The sequence below is a fragment of the Protopterus annectens genome, chromosome 8.part0, assembly GCF_019279795.1.
Source record: "Protopterus annectens isolate FY-2018-M chromosome 8.part0, PAN1.0, whole genome shotgun sequence".
Taxonomy (NCBI): domain Eukaryota; kingdom Metazoa; phylum Chordata; order Ceratodontiformes; family Protopteridae; genus Protopterus; species Protopterus annectens.
In genome coordinates, this window is record NC_056741.1 from 11740336 (window position 1) to 11764168 (window position 23833).

The 23833-nt window shown below is 39.1% G+C and overlaps 1 protein-coding gene and 1 non-coding gene across 2 annotated transcripts in view; both read right to left on the reverse strand.

Annotated features, from left to right (window-relative positions):
* The window catches only part of LOC122808606 (pleckstrin homology domain-containing family G member 5-like), a 676293-nt gene that overhangs the window by 179774 nt on the left and 472686 nt on the right, over positions 1-23833 (reverse strand). Inside the window, exon 9 of the mRNA XM_044079565.1 lies at positions 2064-2213. Coding sequence (XP_043935500.1) covers positions 2064-2213 — 150 coding nt within the window. The remainder of the gene's footprint in view (positions 1-2063; positions 2214-23833) is intronic.
* LOC122809863 lies at positions 20131-20236 on the reverse strand. The gene has a single exon (XR_006365978.1). It is a non-coding gene; the product is annotated as a U6 spliceosomal RNA (small nuclear RNA).

Here is a 23833-nt window from a genome sequence, read left to right on the forward strand (position 1 = left end):
AAAAAAATAATAAAAAATATATAATTGTACAGAATTACTAAGTATTCGAAAGTAATCCAAGCAAGGCAGGCGAAAATCCTTTATTAAGTACACAGACAAGCAATCCAAGTAAAACAAAAATAGAGTAATAATTTCCTCACAAGCTTTCTAAATATATATACTTTTTATCAGGCATGGGAGTGGTTTACTGTGCTGTAAAACAAAGTGTTATTGATACACATGCTAAATTCACATCCCTATTTCCATATCAGTGTGACATTCGAGATGGTCTTGCCCTACTTAGTAGCTGTCATAATAATATAACCCGTATGTACTTTAAATAAAATTTATAATGATGTGGTACCTCTTATTTAATCAGATTATTAAGTCTGTGATTTTATCCAAGACAATATACTACATGCTGGAAATATACCAACCTTAGTCCATTTGTCAATTAAAAATATATCTAAATATATACATATACACTTTGCATGTAAAAAAAAATTGCAAAAATCATATTCTATTTTCATAACCTGTTGTTAAAGATCACTTTCGTCCTAGACTTCTTCAGGTCTGTGTACAATTACCCTATTTTTTGATTGCGAAATGGACTAAGGTTGATATATTTCCAGCCATGTAGTATATTGTCTTGGATACAAATCATGGACTTAATAATCTACTTAATAATCTGGTTAAATAGGAGGTATCACATCATTATAAATGTTATTTAAAGTACATAAGGGTTACATTATTACGACAGCTACTAAGTAGGGCAGGGCCAGCTCAAATATCACACTGATGGGGGAAGGGATGTGAATTTAACATGTGTACCAATGACACTTTGTTTTACAGCACAATAAACCATTCCCTTGCCTGATAAAAAGTATATATATATATATATATATATATATATATATATATATATATTTAGAAAGCTTGTGAGGAAATTATTACTCTATTTTTGTTTTACTTGGATAACTTGTCTATGTACTTAATAAAGGGTTTTCGCCTGGAAACAGACTGCCTGCCTTGCCTGGATTACTTTTGAATACTTAGTAATTCTGTACCATTATATATTTTTTATTATTTTTTTTTTTTACTTAAGATGAGTTTAAGTTTGCTACTTCTACTACTATTGTCTGATCTGATTAATATACAGTGATTAACTAGGGATATATGGACCGAAAGTCTTCCACACAGAAAAGTTTCTTACACTGTTTAGGATAGCAAATGAGATACAAGTATAAAAATGGTGCCTCATCTGCAGTGTGTATACTACAGTCAGTGAAGTCTAAACATCACTCAGTACTATCTAAAGATGTAGTAAATATCATTTTCTGCTTGATTTATGGGCCACATCTGAATGATTTGATTCTCACTTACGGACCTCCTTCCAACAACTGGCCACATTGCATGCATCTGTTAATTACAAATATTACGTAAAATGCTCTGTTTCATGATTTGTACCCCATGATTTTGGTGGGTAAAATTCCTTGAGGAGGGTTATAAGACATCAAGAGAGTACTAAAAGGCACATTTCTTACTCTTTATTTTATATGTCTTAGACATCCCTTACTGTAATGGGAGAGCTATTTCACACTATGGAAGCAACATGGTGGTCATCATGACTGGTGTGCGTAGGAAGGCAGAACCACTGTATGGATGGTACCGGCTAGAGATACTTGAAATAATGTACACAGCTATTACTACTTTGAAAAATGTAGCTGCGATGTACAGATAAAAGCTGTAACTTATGCATACACCTAATAAAACAAAGTAGAGTACTTTAAATGAACTACAAACTATCTGAAAGTCAAACATGTTAAACATAACACAAAGCATCATGGGAAACGTACGTCATTATGAAATCACTAAGGAGCAGGTTGACTGAATAAGGACTGTTCCTTGTGTAGTAGCATTGTGGTACACTTTACCATATCATGTTTCCCATATGCATCCTCACAATAGCAAAATATATTGAATATCCGGATGCCTTTCCACCATATCTGTGCTAATAAAATGTCAAGTGCATGTAATTTCAGGTTTCTCACAATAACAGATCAATGGCACAATCATCTTCTCACCATTCTAAACAGTGCATCCTTATCATCTGGGTTTTCAGTTCTCTTCAGGATTGCTTTGAGAAGCAAAGGATATTTAGTGATTCTCTGGTGCGGTTTCACCAGCATATCAATCAGACGTAGCCGGTTGCACTGCTTGTGTGTTTCTGCCCACTTTGATCAAGGAATCAAACAGAATAAGACTGTTAATAGTTATTAGTATGCAAATACTATATTGCAAACAGAACAAAAAAAACTTCAGTCAGAGTGCATCTCATATCCTAAAAATGTTCAACCACAGATAAGTAGGTGGGTTTTAAGAGTTTTATTCACATCTTGTTATTACTGTTCTAGCATCATCATCATCATAATCCTTCACTGCACATGCTCAGTGCTAATGGCTGATTTCCTTAGAGCAGGTCTCAAGTTTTCAAGATCAGTAAATAGCTTTCTAAGTTGTGGTTCAATCTGTAACCAGCTTAATAGATGCAAAGATATACAACCTTTCTGGCATTTATAGCCCTGCATCCAAAATATGTAATACCAGAATGTGCAAACATTTTAGACCCAGGATAGCACTCACACCAGCTTATGCTGCATTACTGATACTGTTTCAATGTCATGGAATTTCTGCTATGACATCTGTGAATGTTTATCAGTGTTTTCTAACTTATAATTCCTCACTCTGCTTTCTAACAAATGTGCTGTACAATAATAACAATCATGTAACATATGCCCAATTTAACTTTAATAATGCAAATTACGCTCTTGAATGCCTTTCTTAACGTGCCTTTGATCCTGATCATCGCTGAAAGGTACCCCTGCATCCAGTCTAACTTACCGATTTAACAGATACATAAATTATCTCATAATACTTGTGAGGAAAATAAAACCAAACCTTTTATGTATTTATTCCTTGGTAATCAAATTACTGAATGCCTACACTAGGTGTACACAATTTATATTGAAGAGCATTCCTACCACATTTATTTTGTGTTTTCTAGTCATTCAGAAAGATTACAGTATGTATACATGTAGCCTACACTTTGTGGTAACCTTTGTGAATCCCCTCTATATTTAAGGCTGCAAGAAAATCAGAAGGAAAACAAAAATTAGGAGGAAGAAGGTGTGAGTTATGCTTGTATTGCTTTTTCACTCAGAATGGTGTACCTTTAGTGGGGTTCCTATTAGCAGAGCGAAAGACCGTAATCGCGAATACAGAAAGAGCGACATGTATTGTGCGAAATATGGAAACGCCAAACATCCGAAACAGCGAAAATGGAAATGTCAAAGTGCAATGGTTGGCCCATCTGCAGTATAGCTCTGTAAGGTAAGTGTGCGATAGATAGGACTTTAGGGTTAGGATGTGGGTTAAGGTAAGTTAATAGATAGTTAATGTATGTAAGATTTAGTGTAGTGTTAGAAGTAGGGTTTTATTTAGCTGTATGTATGTGTATTATTTATTTGTTTTGGGTGTATGTCTGTAGGGGAAGTGTGCGGTAGTTACGGACCTTAGGGTTAGGGAGGGGTTAAGGATAGTGCATAGATAGTTGTGCATGTGGGGTTTAGTGTAGTGTTGGAAGTAGGGTTTTGTTATATGTATGTGTATTTATTTTTTTGGGTGTATGTCTGTAGAGGACTTGTGCAGTAGTTACAGACCTTAGAGTTAGGGAGGGGTTAAGGATAGTGCATAGTTAGTTGGGTTTGTGGGGTTTAGTGTAGGGTTTTGGTGCTTTACTTTAGGTTAGAAGTAGGGTTTGGCTAGTGTATGTATGTGGTTTATTTATTTTGTTAGGGTAGGTAGTATGTAGCGGGTGGTGGGGTTAGCTGACTATGACAGTTCGTTATTTTATTTTTCACTGTTTAGTGGGTTCATGATTTTTGCGTTTCGCGTTATAGGTGTTGACGTTTAGGTATTCTGTTAAAGGGTTTTTTGATTTGCTAATATAGAACCCATTTAGTGTACAGTTAGTGTAAGTGTTAATGAATCCCAGGGACAATCTATCTTTTTCTTCTTCTTCTTTCGGCTTTTCCTGGTTAGGGGTCGCCACAGCGGATCACCTGTCCGTTCATGATTGGCAGTGGAGTTTTACAGTGCCAAGGTGCCAGCTTGGCACCCAACCTTCTACAGAAGGAACACTCATGCACACACTCACACCTAGGGCCAATTTGGAGTGTCCAATCCACCTACAGCATGTCTTTGGGATGTGGGAGGAAACTGGAGTACCCGGAGGAAACCCACGTGACCACAGGGAGGACATGCAGACTCCACACAGAAGGCACCCCAGCCGATAATTGAACCAGAGAACCTCTTGCTGTGAGGCGGCAACACTAACCGCTGCACCAGCGCAGCTGCCCCCCAGGGACAATCTATAATGAACCATTTTCAGACATAACAATAGCACAGATTTAACACTTAAAATTTTACATTTAATATATTTAATTTTTTTTACTTTTTGCACCCATCCAGGACCAGTCCCATTGGCTCTGCTACCTTCAAACTATTGCCCATTCTTTCCAGGGGGACAGCAGCTGGGCATTCACGGGAGAGTTGAGAGATATATGCCGTTCATTCCTGGCCAGGAACTCCAGTCAGCACTATATTCCTGGGTGAGATTTGGCTGGTAGGGAATGGGCCAGCTTGTTGGTCCTGGGAGACTGACCTACCCTCTCCCCATATAAGCACCACCTTGGCAGATCCTCTGAGCCCACCTTTGCTGTCTCTGAAGGGGAACAGTGCTTCCACATGCTATGTTACCCTCAGCTTTGTAGTGCTTACACACTACAACAGCATGTCCTCAGTTAGCTTGGACTCCAGCTTAGTATCACCCTTGTGGCAAATCAGAGCTTCCAACCATCTTCTCCTGCCAACTCCTACAAAAATGCAATAGGCTAAATTTGGATCACCTGTTGCCTAGTCAGGGCTTTATTCTTCTTTACTGCAGTACTCACTAATACAAACATTTTCTCAACCAAAACAATGGAAACTGATGTTGAGTAGGGTGCCTTAGGTGGTACACTGAAGAGATTCATTAGTTATCTGATCTAGAAATAGTTGTATTTTCTCTGCAAACATTTAAATTGGTTTTAAGTTAGCTCTGTGCACACAAGAATAAATCTTTGATTACAACTCAGATAACATTTCTCTGGTTAGTGACCCAAGTGCTGTGGGAGCCAATGAGGGAGGTGTGGACATGAGTAGCTAAATTTGGATTATCCATCCTGGGGGGGATACAGGTGATATTTGGTGCCATACTGGCACTTTCTGGTGACAGAGGTACATGTCATGTGGTAAAGACTGGGGTTACGCATATAGTAAGCTAATCCATTTACATGTGTCAGCTCTCCCTGCACATATGCAGGAATCTACATGCATAACGAGAGTGTGTAACAGCCTCTCACCATGGCAAAGCACACCCTGTAGGTGATTCAAGCCTGCTGCAGATGATGATGCACCAGATCCCATGTCCTGACCCTTCGGACTTGAGTAAAGATATGAATTACAGTGAGGTATTCCCCTGAAGAAGAAAGGATCCACCCCTTGGGGTGGTGTGGCTGCTACGTTAAGACTAGTAGCAGGAATGAAAGGGTTCGTATGGTTCCCAGGGTAGAGACGTAATGGATAATAGTGTTAACACTCACAGTTTTACAATTAGAAAGCATTCAGTTAAGAAAAGGTTTAGTGCACTTTGGGAATAAATGCTAAAAGCAGCGGATTTCTTTCTAAATTAATAATGTTCATTTTCCTGTAAACCACAGCAGAAAGTTCTAGAACATTGTTTGAATGCCTCATCAGTACACTATGGGTGGGTTAAGTGGAGATTTTTGTCTTTTTGAGTCATGCAACATTTTTTGAAGAGATAACAGCAGCACTTGACAAAAGACTGACAGTATACACAGCTTACATCGATCTTACTAAGGCACTCGACACTATCCCTCACAACGAGAGTAACTGACAAATTACAAATATTCTGTGCCAATTAATATATTATTCAATGAGTAGAACACTAGTTAAAGAAAAGGACACAACAAGGTTGGGGTTGAGCATATTACCACAGTACACAAACAGGGGCTACCAGTAGTGTCTCACAAAGTTGTGTATTGTTTCCACTTTTTTAACTATTTTTCTTAGATGTAAAACTGGGAAATTAATTCTAGATAATAAAATGCACTGATTATTGCAAACCAGAAATATTTTCCTAGTTCACTTTTGATCACATTTCTGCCAACCATCAAGCCATAACCAATTATTCTGACTCAGCCCATTCATTGTTCTATAGGTGGGACTGTACTCTGGCACTTTACGGACTGAGAGCTGTCTGGGGAGCTATCATACAGGCAATTATGAGGCCTGCTTGTGCCCTGGTTGGTATCTTGACAACTGAGGTGTTTTCTATATGAATGCACTAAAGCAGAAGAAACACTAACCATGTCACTGTGGGGACCCACTGCACCTTCCCATTTGGGAGGATATGAACCTGTATTTTCACTTTTGAAGGCTTCCATCAGGAGGTGGTTTGATGAGCTGAAAGCTCAGCTCCTGAGATGCTCTTTGCAATGCCAACCCCACCTCTGACAGATTGTGGTAGTTTTCATCCCTGCACCAGCCCTCCCTCCATCCAGAATGGGCAGACCCTTCCTCCCCTTCTGTCTCAGACTAGCTTTATCCAGGTCAATGACTAGGTCATAAGGGAGTTAGGTAGTGGTAATCCTGTAGATATCATCTTGATTTCAATAAAGCCTGCAACTTTAGTCATATACTGCTTGTTTTTTTTAGAAATAAGGGTTGATGTGAGAAGCAACTGTACAAATTAATAGAGACGTGATTAAATTATAAGGAGTGGAGGGTAATGGAGGAACTATCAGAGTGTGACAAAGTAAGGAATGGTGTCTTTTGGGATTTTGGTTGTGAACCATCATTGTCTAATGTGTCCCTCTCTAACTTCACACAACACCTGACAAACTGGATTCATATCTCTGTGCTGGATACCAAATTTGGAAAGGTGTCAGACAAAGGACTGGGATGCAAGCCTGAGAAGGGACATTAGAAGATTGGAGCTATCACCTGAAGTTTGCTGGTTACACCTCAGAACATCCAACTGTGTACTGTTTCTGGGGAATATCAAGTCAGGACAGAATATGCAATTGTAGGAATCAGGCTAAAAATACAAAGCAGGAAAAGGACTGACAAGGAAAAGTTTAATCATGAGGCTCAGAGTGAAATGGTGGAAATAAAGGCAAAATAAACACTAGGGTTTACATCTAGGAGTTGGAATCATGAGATAAGAAGATAATAAAGCCCTTTGATCAGGCAGAAGTACAGTTAAACTACTGTGTGCAGATCTATAGCCCTTGTAGGGAAAGGGAGGTCACAGGGCCAGGGAGAATACAAAAGGCAGTGAATGGGAAAATGTGGGGAATAGAAGGCATGGCTCGTGGTGTTAGACCTGCCTTACCCATCCCATGGTTGATAGTTATATATTATCCCTATTGAGAATAACTGGGATCATTCCACAGGTAATTTGAGAGGACCCATGTGTGGGATAAAACATTTAGAAACTGCCTCTGTCTGTTAGTAGCACAGGAGGGTAGTCCTGGGGGATCCTCTGTGAGATACACCTGTCCCTTCAGACAGTTCTGTTTATGATGCAGAAGAGGTTTAGATCCCTAGACTGAATACTTCTGATGCCATTTGAGTTGCATATGTGTAGTAAATCCATCAGTAAAAGGTCAGAGGATGCCTTATATTTATTTATTTATTTATTTATTTATTTATTTATTTATTTATGTTTTACATTTGTTTACCGGGAAGGTCTGACTGGACAGAGCTGTCCATTTTCAGAGGAGACCCGGGGAGAAAAGCTCCAGAACAATTGCTAGCATACTATACATAAGATATTTACACATTCAGTTATAAAATTGCATAAGATATTTACATAAACATAGTGGTTTAGACATACATTTAAAAGTACAGCACATAGTAACATATGATGGCTGTTCATACAGTATGTTTAGTAGAGATAAGCTTGAAGATGTACTAAAGATTAGACAAGAAAGGAAAACCAAAAAAGGAGGAGAATATAGACACATTCATATGAGGTGGATCGACATTTTAAGGGAAAGCTTTTCAACTTAGTCTATGGGATAGTTAATGGGTATAATTGAGACAGGTGGGAGTAGGCAGCAGTGAGTTGGTAAGTAATGTGTGATAATATATAGTGTATCTGTGGGAGTTTTAAAGAGGTTGGATAGTAGGTAGGGGAAAGGAGTTAGAATAAGTCATCCAGGTGCTAGGCAGTTACATGTAACGTGTGGTATTATATATTGCATCTGTGGGAGTTTTAAAGAGGAGGTTGGATAGTGGGTATGGGAAAGGTGGTAGAATATGTCAGCCAGGTGTTAGGCAGTTACAAGTAACATGTGATAATATATAGTGCATCTGTGGGAGTTTTAAAGAGTTTGGATAGTGGGTAGGGGAAAGGAGTTAGAATTTGTCAGCCAGGTGCTAGGCAGTTACCTGTAACATGTGATAACATATAGTGCATCTGTGGGAGTTTTAAAGAGGAGGTTGGATAGTGGGTAGGGGAAAGGAGTTACAATGTGTCAGCCAGGTGCTAGGCAGTTACAAGTAACATGTAATAATATATAGTGCATCTGTGGGAGTTTTAAAGAGGAGGTTGGATAGTGGGTAGGGGAAAGGAGTTAGAATATGTCATCCAGGTGCTAGGCAGTTACAAGTAACATATGGTAATGTATAGTGCATCACTGTGAGTTTTAAAGAGAAGGTTGGATAGTGGGTAGGGGAAAAGAATTTGAATATGTCAACCAGGTGCTAGGCAGTTACAAGTAACGTGTGATAATATGTAGTGCATCTGTGGGAGTTTTAAAGAGGAGGTGGGATAGTGGGTAGGGGAAAGGAGTTAGAATATGTCAGCCAGGTGTTAAGCAGTTACAAGTAACGTGTGATAATATATAGTGCATCTGTGGGAGTTTTAAAGAGGAGGTTGGATAGTGGGTAGGGGAAAGTAGTTAGATTATGTCAGCCAGGTGTTAGGCAGTTACAAGTAACATGTGGTAATATGCAGTGCCTCTGTGGGAGTTTTATAGAGGAGGTTGGATAGTGGGTAGGGGAAAAGAGTTAGAGTATGTCAGCCAGGTGCTAGGCAGTTACAAGTAAAGTATGATAATATATAGTGTATCTGTGGGAGTTTTAAAGAGGAGGCTGGATAGTGGGTATGGGAAAGGTGGTAGAGTATGTCAGCCAGGTGCTGATACAGGTCTCCTCTTATCAGTCAGAAGGATACCGAGTACAGTGAGTATAGTGACAGGGATTTTAGTCAGTCCTAGTAGGAATTATTGTTTAGGCCTTGTATCCTTTTAGTAACGTATCTCTGTGGGCATTCCAGCTGCTGCATGTGTCTAAACATATACATGCCAAAGGATGCATTATACTTAATGACTGGCCTAATAAGGGCTGAGTAATATGTTAAAATGACATCTCTAGATGTGGTAATTCTTTGGGGTAGATGACTCCCCACAGGATATAATAATGCATTCTTTTTTGGAATTTAGTCTGAGTCCATGATTTTGGCACTACCTATTTATTTGGGATAAACCTTCTTGTAGTATGACTAAGCCATATGAGGATTCAGTGACTGCTCCTAGCTTGCAGTCATCTGTAAATTTAGTCAGGCAGAGCTCTTTAGTATTGGCTTTTACTACAGTGTAGTAGATGCCAAACAAGAGATGTCCCAGCATAGGACTCCACTGGTGACTGGCCTCATTGTGGAGGTAACCTCCCCTATTATCTGTGTCCTATATAAGAGCCAGTTGGCAATCCAGCAGGTGACACTGGGGTTTATTCCCAGTTTATTTAGCTTTTCTATGATGCTTAAGTGGGAGATTGTGTCAGAAGCTTTGGCCAGATTGAAGTAGGTGGTGTGTACCATTTTGCCTTCCTCCATTGCTTTGGTGATCTTATCAAAAAGTCCATCAGGTTGAGTAAGTATGACCTGCCCTTGAAGATTTGAAGTTTCACTATACCCTGATTGATTAATTGCATGATAAGTCTTTCCATGGCTTTGCATATGAGGCTGGTCAAACTTACTGGTCTTTAATTGCCCGGGCCTGTGGAAGGTCCTCCTTTAAGTAGGGAACAGTTGTAACTGTTCTCCATTTGCTTGGAACAAAACATATATGGAGGCTGAACAGTGTTGTTGGGTGGGGTAGCTAAATCATGCTTCATGCTATTTAAAATGCATCCAGTAAATTGTCAGGAGCAATGATGCAGTATTTTTAGATTTTGATAGGACTTTGACTTGTGGTATATCTGGAGGTGATCCACTTTCAGGTATATCTTGAGGGACAGATGGAGGGGAGAGAGGGGTAAAGTTAGAGCTGAATTTATCAGCCAGTAGGTACACTATATTTTTAACATCAGAGTAGGTAACATCATTCGCAATCAGCTTTGTGCTTTTGAGATAATGAACATAACTAAAAAAGGTGTTGCGACTGTCTTTGGCTTGAGTAGCTATTATAGCCTCAATCTTGACTTTAGTGGATTTACCTTTAAACGTATGGTACTTGTATACAGGGGTTAACACATGTTCTTGAACCAATAACAGTAATCCTGATGCAAATCTAGAAAATGATACACCTACAATTCTATCTGCCTCTCTCTACCTTTGGAGCTGTATTTGGGCTTAAGTTAACTGCCAGTAAATTAGCTATGATCCTTATTAATAAGACTGCCCACTGCTTTTTGTTCTACCAATGAGAGTTTGAATTTGGCTTGATGTACTTTGCACTCTAATTACTTTGACATCACAGTGCACCCTGACATCACAGTGTATTCAAATTACACAAGGATCATTGAAATGAATCTTAGAGTGGTTTGCAATGAATTTCAGTTAAGAATTCGTATCTGAAAAAAGCACCATGAATCCCTTATAGGATGAACAGCCATTTTAAACATGTTTTTGCAGCATTGCAGTTTTATTCATTCAGACACATTTCCATTATAGTATGTTTTAATGTTCATAAGCAAGTACTAGGCTTGCTGCTCTTGTGGGCGATTTAAACCTAGTCAATTTACCGCAAGGGTGAGAATCAAACTCTGTACCTTGTCTCTGTCAGCCCCCAAAGAGCCCAAATACAGCCATATGGCTATCAAAAATCATAATGGCAATTAAATAATTTACGAGGAAAGTGATTCCACAAAGGTTTCATTCACCTATTAAGCATCTACAATCTTTACCTCCCACTCCTTCCATGAGGCATTATAGTTCCCCCAAAGCCAATGTGCTTAAATATGAAAAATCTACCTTCTACCATCATCTTCTGAGCTATTAGCTCACCTTCAAGGGTCAGTATTCTATGGCACTGGTGGTTAAGCCTACCGACGCTGACATATCATTGCTTGTTATAAATATGTGAATTAAATAAAAGTAGGAAAGTCCTATATTGTTTTGCTTGCATTCCAACAGCTTACTTAGGACTAGGTATACCAGACTGGCTAACATGTTCACAGGACTTCATTCTGTATCACTTTTTGAACAATAATCATTTTGGCTTCCCTATCTAGACCCTACTTGAAGCAAAAGTATGCTAGACTCTTATTTTCTGTGTGTGCAATAAGTTGTCACCACTTGAATACAAAGTACAGTGCTATTTCAAGGTTTAAGGCACTATGCCACTCAAACTAATAGTTACAGTATAGGGATAAGCCATTACTATATGTGGTTTCCCACAATGGAAAATGAATGCCATTGGTATATAGGATTGTGTCTGAGAGGCACAGGGCGTCTGACCTCACACAACAAATGGAATGTGATAGTTTTAGCATCCTCTCTCTCAGTTCTTTAAAGAAAAATAAAACACATTTTCCTAATCAAATGTTATACAGATACTTAAGTGTCACCCATTGTTTGAGGGTTGGCATAATGGTTAACATACATACCTAACAAGCCCAAGGTACAACGTTTGATTCTCACCTTTGGTCACTGTTTAGTTTTGGATAGGCATTTAACAGTGTACAAACTGATTGCCTAGTATTTACCAATGAACTTATGCAATACAAGTCTTTATATTCAAAAAAGATGTGAATTACCACTTTCTTCCTCTTATGGAAAGTAATAGTAGCCTAGTTTCTGAGAATGGTACTCGAACACCCCTTGAAACCTTAGCATTGTACACCATCGCCATACATTTTAGTCTAACACATTAATAGGGACGGCTACAAACTTTTATTAGTACTGAATCCTGTGACTTGCACACTTTGGCATCCTAACTTATATGAGAAATAAACATTGTTTATGTTGTATGCTAGGCCTACACCCCTCCTCCTGATGACCAACAAGCATGGTACAATGCCTATTACTTGAACCCAAAATGGATGCACACTTCCAGCACACTGATAGTTGGTGTCACACTCTTCCAAGACCAGATGGTAATCATGTTACTGGCCTTAGCTGACTCTCTCCCTCACCAGGATGGATAACCATTGGCCACTTATTCCCATTTTCTCTCAGCAAATGCCCAAACAATTGCTCAGGCCTTTGTCATCTGCTATCAGAGCTATATTATTCTGCACCAGCCAGCCAACTAAACTTGTTTTGCTTTTTATGTAGTTGCATTGCCTTTTTAAGAGTCCCTTGTACAGTAATTCCTGTTTCACCTGGAAATCTGCTTACCTCTAAAGATTCAAACCTTAGACCAGTAGGGGAACTTAGAGCTTATAAGAGTGCTATCTGTGGATGTCATCTCAGTCTAGAGCATTAGATTCTGGCTTGCCCATCACGGCCTGGCACTATAAAAAAGTGAAGTTGTTTCAGAAGGGAATTAGGGATTGGGTGTGACGTATAAAATCGGGAAGAAAATAACATCTGTCTTCAGATCAACAAAGAGTGTCAGTACAAGTCTTAAAGCAGCTGTATGTTCTGAATAAACCATCAACGACCAAACTGATCCCATTCTTTGAAACACAAATCATCTTAAAAAGGTGTTTTAAAGTTCTTCCCCATTTTCCTGTGCAATTAAGTAACAGGACATGAATTAACAGAGCAATCTCAGACCCATATCTAATATACATTCTGCGTACTCATAAATCAAATGGGACTAGGGCTACCTATTTCAGGGAACTAAATATGGCCTATGACTTAAATAGGACATGCGGGAGGGACACATTTACCTCCAAGTAACTGCCGTGTCTTTGGGGCAGGCTACCAATTCATGTGAAACAGAGCATACTCACACTGTTCAACAGGAACCTGGATGATTGGCTGGGGCACTATAAATTCTTACTGGGGATAGTGCCCACAGCTCTCCTGGACATGGGCAACCATTAATAAAGGCAATCTTGGGAATTTACTAACATTTCTATGGTACTACAAAATGGCTAGACTTGAAATTGTGCCCAGATTGATAACCTAGTAATCTCCTATGATCCTCTGAACATCATGCTCTCACCCACAATTACAGGCACAAAAACAAGAAAGAAATAAAGCTTGCTTCCTGCTTAAACGTAGCACTTTTAAAAATGTAAAGAAAAGAAAGAAGAAGAAAGGCTGACTGGCTTCCTGTCTGAACTTAGCAGTTCTAAAATTGAAAAACACCAGAATGAAAATCGTTTTCTTACGCATATGAGATACAGATTCAAAAATAAGTCCACTACATCAGCAGCTCAGATCTGGGGTATCATATGAATGGCATATTCACCATCAAATGTAGAGATGTATTATTCATTAGATTTGGAGTATGCTGTACATTAGGATTACTATCTCCATCAGAAAAGGCAGTCCGCTGTCCATCAAATGGAAATTTCCAGTCATCTTGTTTTCTTTGCAACTTTTCCCATTAGGGGTTCCCAATTGGCAGTGGAGTTTTATGGTGTCATGTTGCCAGCCCAGCACCCCACCTTCCACAGAAGGCACACACTCACACCTAGAGCTAATTTAGAGTGCCCAATCCCCCTTCAGCATGATTTTGGGATGTGGAAGAAAACTGGAGCACCTAGAGGAAACCCATATAACCACAGGGAGGACATGCAGACTCCACACAGAAGGCACCCCAGCCATGAATCAAACCGGAGAACCTCTTGCTGTGAGATGGCAACACTAATCGTTGCACCACTGTGGCCACCCAGGGATTCACTGTCTAATACTCTTGCTTATTCTACTTGAATGCCTCATTATCTCTTTCCATTAGGATCAAAATTCTCAGATATAATAAATGCCTAAAGTCTGTACCTATTTCGTCCCAGCTTTCATCCCTAGCCACCCAAAGATAATCAGATGTCATTACTGGAGTGTTTCCACCAATATGAGTTTGGAGAAACACTGCAAAGCACTGACATGTAGGTGAGATAAGCCTACTAATAAGTGGTTATGGGCAAGAAATTAGTTATAATCTATACACATTTAAGTGGAAAATTCTGGAAAGACATGGATAAGGCATTCAAACAGATACAGTACTGGGTCATTTTTAAACTGGAGTGAAACTCATGTCAGAACGCCACTCTGCTTATTCCTATTATTTGCTCTTTTATTGTTGTTTTTCACCAACATAAACTAAGTCTCTGCATCATAAACCACATTTCTGCAATTCCACAAATGTATTACCATTTTTAACTTAAAGATACTACACTTCCCATGTATTTATTATTGTTGGATAAGATAGTTTTTCAGCCTTAACAATGCATTTTGTACTTGCAGTATCTTATTGTTTCTTGATCTAATTGTTTATGGGGGGTATGTTTGCCTTAATGGTTAAGGTCTTTACCTCAAAGATATAAGGTATAGGGTTCATTTTTGATTTCCGGTTATTGGCTAGGCTTGTAAAATTCTATAGCCTGTCAGCTGATTATTTATCAAGGGTTGGGGATTGGCCTAATGGTTAAAGTGTTTATCTAACAGACGCAAAGTAGAGTTTGATTCTTGCCTTTTGTCAGTATCTGATTATTGGCTAGGCATGCAGTTATCAGAAGACTGATTGCCTAATATAAACCTCTGGAAAAGTCACTTTTTCCTGTGCTTAAACCTCCTCTACTCTGTTTGGTCCATATGATTTTGGGGTCAGGATGCTGATTCAGACCTGTGTGTACCAGTAAAGGTGTGCTCTGATACAGCCTGGTAAGTCAGCAGTGATATAACATACTCATTAACAAGTACATAAACTGTGTTATACTAACTAGGTAAAAGGTTGTATCTTTATGTCTGATTAAGTCTCTTCCTAGGTATTCTCACCACAGTATCAGCCTATGACATACAGGTCTTTCCCATACATGACTGAATATAATTATTTGTTAAGACTGATATAAAGATCTACACGTTTGGAAATCTAATAAAAATGGAGAGAAGGAATTGAAGAAAGAATAACAGAAAAAGAATGACAGATGGGAATGAAGAAAGAATAACAGTAAAATAAGAAAATAATGCACAAAAGAAAGATACAAACAGATGGTAGGGAAGGAGAGTTATGATAACAAATGTTAGTACCTGTAATGCGGAGGCAGAGACACCTGTACTAAACTCAGGTGACGGAGGAGAGAATCAAGACCTCGTACTGTTCACCAGCTTGTGAACCTGGTGAGGAAGTAGCCTGTAGTGAGAAGGGTAACCTGTGCGAATGTATAAGCTATACTTTGGGTTGTGTAGTAATATATGACTGAAGAAACACATAACTGAATAATTTCCATTGTCAGCATTCCATTGGTTAGTATAATCATGAGTAACAGGACCTGGCAAAAAAGACTGAAACAGTTAAGGAAGGGGATGAGAGAAGAAGAAAAGTATGGTATGAATAATAATAATAGTTTGCAAATAGTACTAATTTTATGGCAAAGGTACAGCTTTGATGTTCAGAATGCTTCATCATTGTAATTTCCTTTCATCTCCTATGTAACAATGTTGTTGTTGTTTGTCTTTCGGCTTTTTCCCAGTAAGGGGTCACCACAGCGGAACTCTGGTCCGCTAATGATTGGCAGTAGATTTTTTACGAAACACCGAGGTGCCAGCTCGATACCCAACCTTCAACGAAGGCATGCCCATTTACGCACGCATGTCTTTCGAACATTACCTAACCACGGGGAGAACATGCAGACTCCACACAGAAGGCACTCCCAAGCCACACCGAGAATCGAACGGGAGAACCTCTTGCTGTGAGGTAACAATGCTACCGCCGTACCACCGCAGCATTCATCTCATCTCCTATGTAACAATAATGTTTCTAAATGTTTCTATATGATCTGCTAGCCAGCTACAAGGAAATTGTGTATGTGTGTGTGTGTGTGTGTGTGTGTGTGTGTGTGTGTGTGTGTGTGTGTGTGTGTGTGTGTGCTGGTGGAGGGAGGGGTGTGTTAGGTACAAATATGATGTCTTACTGAGTCTTTGGTTTTTAGTATCACTTACCTGACTGCATTTCAATGCTCAGAAGGTAAACAATTAAAAGTATGCAGATCTCTTTCGAATTTTTCTTACAGACAAAGCTGTTTGTCTGCTACTAACAGAGAATGTTTTAAACTGGATAATTAACTAAATAACTAATAAATGCAGTCTGATAATTTATTTGGTGAAACACAGCCAGCAAGGAGTGAAAAACATTTAATACATTCTCTATTTCAAAAGTACATATAAATACTACAGTAAAAAAATACAATTTAAAGTACAATTCTAAAACATACTAAAGTAAATTATAAAATAATAATGAGCTTTAGATCTAAAAAAGGGAGTCTAGGGTTGGAAAACAGTATTTCTGCTCTCAGTTACGCTATTTTTATCCTCAAACTTGCATATCCAGCCATGTACAACCTACAGTGGTGTGACATCATATCACATGAGAAGAATACACCTAGCCTCTGATCCTGCAAGTTCTTGTTTGACATTCACAATTCATGCCTCCTGACATCTATAGGGAAAAAGTTCCTGTGTTTGACAGATAAAAAATATTCAGCCATCAAACTGTGCATTAAATCAAAAAGCAAGACCTGGGCTGGCATTGCCTTTCCTCTTTGGAAGAGGAAGAGACAATAACATGAAGCAATGTCATGGGATACAGCGGTTTAACCCAACAGCCCAATGGCAAAGGAGAGAAAAGTCTCTCTTCTGCTGTACTTGGTGGGGGTTCAGAGTACCCAACCTGTGAAGTGGTAAGACACTCCTTCATTAAGCCATGGTCTGACACTCCTTCATTAAGCCATGGCCTATGATGGCTCACAATCAGAAGGGGAATGAAGCAGACACTGCCATGACCACTAAGAAGTAAATCATCCCTGAAATAATCTCACAGACTTGATGCATGACATCCTCTCTCTTGACAAGAAAAGGCTTGACTTCACAACACTCTTCAGATTATAATGTACCCATGGCAGATATGCCCACAACCACCATGTTGGAGATACACCCCAGAGTGTAAACTCCTCCCATTCCCAAGTAAAATGCCTGCAGCACACTTGTTAACTTGCTCCTAGAAAGCAGCCTCTCAAGCTCCCAGACAGATTTTGATGCTAACATTTAGTGGTCAAGGACTCTTCTCTGCAGGCTTTTACTAAGCCCAGTAGGGTTAATGGCCTTGAATTAGGAGGCTCCACTGAATATTCTTACACCTTAACTTGTTGGCAAAATGTTTAATGATCAACAGTTCTTTGATATCTGGCATGCCTCTCAATTGTCCAGATTTGTCCAGATTTTTTGTCTCATAGTTTTGATCAGTTCTTCATAACTGATTTTTTGGCAAGTCAAGTCACTGATGATTGAAGTCACTAAATAATGGCTTACATTTGAGTTTGAAACTTCATAACTTTCAGAAAATGCATGCAACACAAATACTGTTATTCTAGCAACTTTTTCGGTTTATACGAGCAATATCTGAAACTTGTCACTGTTCTGGGGCCTTTGTCCCTCCCATTATTTTAGGCTTTGTCTGGTTTCTTGTGCTAGGAGGTTGAGAGGTATGAGTCATCTGGTGAGACCTGGCCTCCAAGATGTGAAAATGTGCCGGTAGGGAACATGACATGATGCCACCAAATATTAATACAGGCCTCTGCTGTTTTCACTAACATTATTAGCTGATGTGGGTAAGAATGAAAAATGAACCTCATAAGAACTTGTCTGTATTCTCCTCCTTTGGCAAACTAGCTAGTATTTTTAGTTTTTCTTTTTTTCTCTTATCTTTATTACATATTCAGGATTATCTGGCTAATATATATATATATATATTTTTTTTTAGTTTTTCCTTTCTTATCTTATCTTCATTACATCTTCAAGATTATCTCCACTAAACATACTATATGAACAACAATGATATGTTACTATCTGCTATATTTTTAATTGTCTGTCTAAACCACTATGCTTATGTAAATATCTTATGCAATCATATGTTGTCTGCTATATTTTATAACTGTATGTGTAAACCACAATATTCATGTAAATATCTTACGTATAGTATGTTAGCAATTGTTTCAGAGCTTTTCTCCTCAATCCTCCGCTGAAAACGGACAGCTCTGTCCAGTCGGACTTCCCCAGTAAACAAATGTAAAATAAAATAAATAAATTTGGTATATCATTAAGACGATGAAATAAAGGTGAACAATAATCAGGGCTAAAACCCTTAGCAGGAATAAACTTTGCTTTGTTTACAAGTCACCTCCTTAGCAGGAATCAACTTTGCTTTGTTTACAAGTCACCTCCTTAGCAGGAATTAACTCTGCTTTGTTTACAAGTCACCTCCTTAGCAGGAATCAAGTTTGCTTTGTTTACAAGTCACCTCCTTAGCAGGAATCAAGTTTGCTTTGTTTACAAGTCACCTCCTTAGCAGGAATCAACTTTGCTTTGTTTACAAGTCACCTCCTTAGCAGGAATCAACTTTGCTTTGTTTACAAGTCACCTCCTTAGCAGGAATCAACTTTGCTTTGTTTACAAGTCACCTCCTTAGCAGGAATCAACTTTGCTTTGTTTACAAGTCACCTCCTTAGCAGGAATCAACTTTGCTTTGTTTACAAGTCACCTCCTTAGCAGGAATTAACTTTGCTTTGTTTACAAGTCACCTCCTTAGCAGGTATTAACTTTGCTTTGTTTACAAGTCACCTCCTTAGCAGGAATTGACTTTGCTTTGTTTACAAGTCACCTCCTTAGCAGGAATTAACTTTGCTTTGTTTACAAGCCACCTCCTTAGCAGGAATTAACTTTGCTTTGTTTACAAGTCACCTCCTTAGCAGGAATTAACTTTGCTTTGTTTACAAGTCACCTCCTTAGCAGGAATAAACTTTGCTTTGTTTACAAGTCTCCTCCTTAGCAGGGATTAACTTTGCTTTGTATACAAGTCACCTCCTTAGCAGGAATTAACTTTGCTTTGTTTACAAGTCACCTCCTTAGCAGGAATAAACTTTGCTTTGTTTACAAGTCACCTCCTTAGCAGGAATCAACTTTGCTTTGTATACAAGTCACCTCCTTAGCAGGAATCAGCTTTGCTTTGATTACAAGTCACCTCCTTAGCAGGAATCAACTTTGCTTTGTTTACAAGTCACCTCCTTAGCAGGAATCAACTTTGCTTTGTTTACAAGTCACCTCCTTAGCAGGAATCAACTTTGCTTTGTTTACAAGTCCCCTCCTTAGCAGGAATCAACTTTGCTTTGTTTACAAGTCACCTATGTTGAAAATACTAAGCTGATCTGTTGATCTAATTGCTAAACAATTATAAGACCAGCAAGACTGATACCAAGTTAGGATTTCTGCACATATTTATTTATTTTTTCAAGGAGATGGCAAACTTTCCTTTGGCCTTAATTTGTTCAGACATCACTAAGTGCATTATTGTCTTAAAAAAGCTACCAGATTATCACATGATCATAGAAGATTACATGGCTATCAACCCGGAGGTCATTTTAAGCCTAGCCATTTTGACCCAATGTAATTCTGTATAGGTAATAGTCAATAACCAAGATTGCATTTAGTGATGACTGCCCATTTTGTTGTCACTATCTGCGGTAAGAATTTACAGTGCTCTATCCACTCATCCAGGTTCCTCTTAAACAGTGTTATAGAGGTGCTCTGTTTCACATGAATTGGTAGCCTGTCCCAAAGACGTGGCAGTCACTGGAAAAAATACGGAATGTTTCATGAATTTGCATGCCATCCTTGCTCAGGGGCCATGCTAATCTTCTCTGTATTGTTCCAAGTTTAGTATATGTGATGTAATGCTATAAGATTTAAGCATACAGTTCTGTTCTTGCACTAAAGGCACCTCAGAACTTTAGAAAGGGTTGGACTTTCTTAGTACTTGGTCTGGCTACTACTGCGATTGGTACAATCTACTGCCCTTTGGGACGGTTGACGATTATTATCCCATTTTAGTACTTTCTGTTGCTGTTGTAGGTTATTAATATTGTTTTTGAATAATGTCATGTGCTTAACTTTATTATGAGAGGCAGAATATCAAAGTGTTGATATTCCTTAAGAAATGAATCCGTCACTTTTTATTTATATTCATTTTTATTAGCAGGTTATTGGATCTTGTATTTTCTCCACTTGCCAAATGTTTTAAGTTCAAGTTTTCAGATATAATCAGGTCAGACAGAGCTTTATTTACCAAAAACACATTACCTCTCAGTACTTGGCAAGACAAAGAGAGTCTATCAGTGTAGTTCATGTTTTTCATCCTATTTATTTTCTTTATTAAGAAAGTCTGAACCTTCTTCACATAAGATAAGCTGCTTGTTTTTAGGCAGCAAAATGCAGGGCTATGTTGTGAGCTTTTTTATTGGTTAATTGGTTAATTTGTTTAAATTAGTTCGCGTTTGTTTGCTACATAAGCAAATCTGAGCCATCTGCTGATTTCTGCAAAATTTAAGTAGAATTTTTCACTGCATATTGCACTTTTGAACTGCTTTTTTACCATACCACTGCTTATTTTGAACTTGTTTGTTTTTTGAAATCAATGCACTTTGTTTGCTGTAGCATAGACTTGATTCAGACCTGCTGAATCTAGTTCTGTTTGTATAACTCCAGCACTAAACTAGGCATTCTTTAGTTGGAGAGGGTTCCCTTGCACCTTAGTGGCAGGAGTGTGCAGTTAGAACTCATCTGATTGAAGGCTGCTGGAAAAGGGCTCAGTTTTGAGGTTTTTTATTGGTTAATTTGTTTAAATCAGTTTGCTCTCCTTTACTACATAAGCAAATCCAAGCCATCTGCTGATCTCTGCAAAATTTACGTAGAATTTCTCACTATATATTGCACCTTTGAACTGCATTTTCACCATATCACTGCTTATTTGAACTGTTTTTTTCTTTTGTTCTGAAATTGTTCCACTTTGCTGTTGCAAAGAGTAGATTCAGATCTGCTGAATCTAGTTTTGTTTGTATAACTTGAGCACTAAACCAGACCATCTTTTGTTAGTGAGGGTTCCCCTGCCCCCTAGTGGCAGGAGTGTGCAGTTATAACTCATCTGATTGAAGGTTGCTGGAACAGGACTCAGTTTTGAGCTTTTTCTTGATTAATTTGTTTATATCAGTTTGTGCTCATTTGCTACATAGCACCTCGTTTGTGCATTGCGCATTGCCGCTCAGGGGTGGGCACCTTTGGTGGTTATAGAACCAAACACCTTTGCCTGTGAATTTTCCCTTAGTACTCTGCTGGTGCTCCATCAGTGAGTTCTCGTGACTATCCCTCACTGACAGGTGATACATTCGGCGAAGCTCCTGAGGTACCAACACAGATTCTACACACTAGTCCATCGTATTTTTGTCCACTTCTCCTGTCCTCCACTTTACTTGCTCCTTTCTGTCCTCTCCCTGTTTTCTGACAACATTAATTTACCTGGCATTATGGATGGACAGTTTCCCCCAGTTTCTCCAGCCAGCCTAGTCAACATGGGCATCCTGAGGTAATGTAGCAATTGCCTCATATACACTGACAACCCATGTCTTCTACTCCAAACTAATTCATTATGTGAGAGGTGCATCTATATCAAGAACCTGGAATCCAGGTTCCCCCACTCACCAGTCAGTCCATCTGATAGTAAGCAGATTGTCAGCATACACATCTCACCTCCTGCACCTACCAAACCAACACATAAACCTACATACTGTGTATGGAGGTCCTTACAAGATGCTTACCTAGACATCATAGACCTCCCAAACATAAACACAAGCACACTTCACATAATACATCCTCTGCAGAACATAGTACACATACTATATCACACATCAGTGTCTCACCAGTCAAGCCTCTAAGGCATAACACAAAAACAAATATCTTTGTCATAGGCGACTCAACTGTGAGACACACAGATGTCCCTCTAACCAGTCTGGATAAGGAAAAGGTCAAAGTCAGCTGTCTGTCAGGTGCTAGGATGCACCACATCACACACACACACTCAAGTCTCTCAACAACAGGCACTGTTATGACTTTGTCATAGTCCATGTTGGTGTGAATGACTTGAGATGTACTTCACTGGATTATATGAAGAGAGGCATGACTGAGCTCTCGGATTATTTGTCTCAGGCAGGTATGTCCGTAGCCTTAAGCAGGATTTTACCTTCACCTAGGATGATATATCAATACAAACAAAAAATGATTGACTTCAACAATTGGCTTAGTTTCTAGTGTCATTCAAAGGGGATCCAGTATCTGTCAGCCTGGGATGACATGGTCGACAGACCTAGATGCTTTGCCAGAGATGGTCTTCTTCTTTCACCCCTGAGATCTTGGTTACTGGCTATGGCTCTTGCCATTCCATTATTGTCTTTTTTAAGCAATGTCACAAGAACAAAATTCCCAATGTAAAAATACCCTCTAAAAATATCCTCAAGGTTATGCTGCTAAATGCTAGGACTTTAAACCAGAAACTGTACTCTTTGGAAGCAGTCCTCGCTCTGGAAGATGCTGACATTTGTGCAATCACTCAGACCTGGTTTAAGGTTGTGGAGAGCACCCCAGCTATACCAGGTTACATTTCATTCTACACATTCAGACCACAAACTGAAAGTATGAGAACTAAAGGAGGTGATGTAAATTTTTACTAAAGATAAATACACCTCTAGACTGGTTAAACAGCATGATTCCCTTGAATTACTTCAGCTGCAATTGACTGTAGGTAAAACCCCTCTTCTGGTCATTTCCAGCTATAGAACTCCCTCCATGAATCAGGACATCCACTCAGCCTACTTGGATCTACTTGAGTCATTCAAGATACAACCAAATACCCTGGTTTTGGGTGACTTTTATTACCCATCCATAGACTGGGTAAATTATGCGTGTTCTAACTCACTTGCCCAAAGGTTCCTGGATTTTGTTAACTTCAAAGTCCTGGACCAGCTGGTTGGCACACCCACAAGGGACTCAAACATCCTGGACCTGGTGCTCACCAACATGGGGGACTGCTGCACCACCCCCAGTGTGTGGCCACCCTAGGTGAGATCTGACCACAAATCAGTCTCGCCAGAAGTAACTGTAACACAAGACCCCCCCCCACCTTAACAACAACTAGACTAAAAAACTTCTCCAAGGCAAATTATGTGATGGCATAAATAGCTTCATAGTCCCTTCCAGCAGTGGAATGCTTTATATAAGCACCTGTACAATTGCACTAATTCTGCTATACCTGATAGAACCAAATCAAGCTCTTCAAGGAAAAACAAACCTGTCTGATGGACAACTGCCATTAACAAGCTATACAACAGGAGAAAGAATTTGCTGTCTAAGAGTAGGAAAGAACAGTCTCAAAACTAGAAATACTCCCTCCTCATCTTCAACAAGCAACTAAGACTCCTAGTGAAGTCCGCCAAAGCTAACTATGAATCCAAA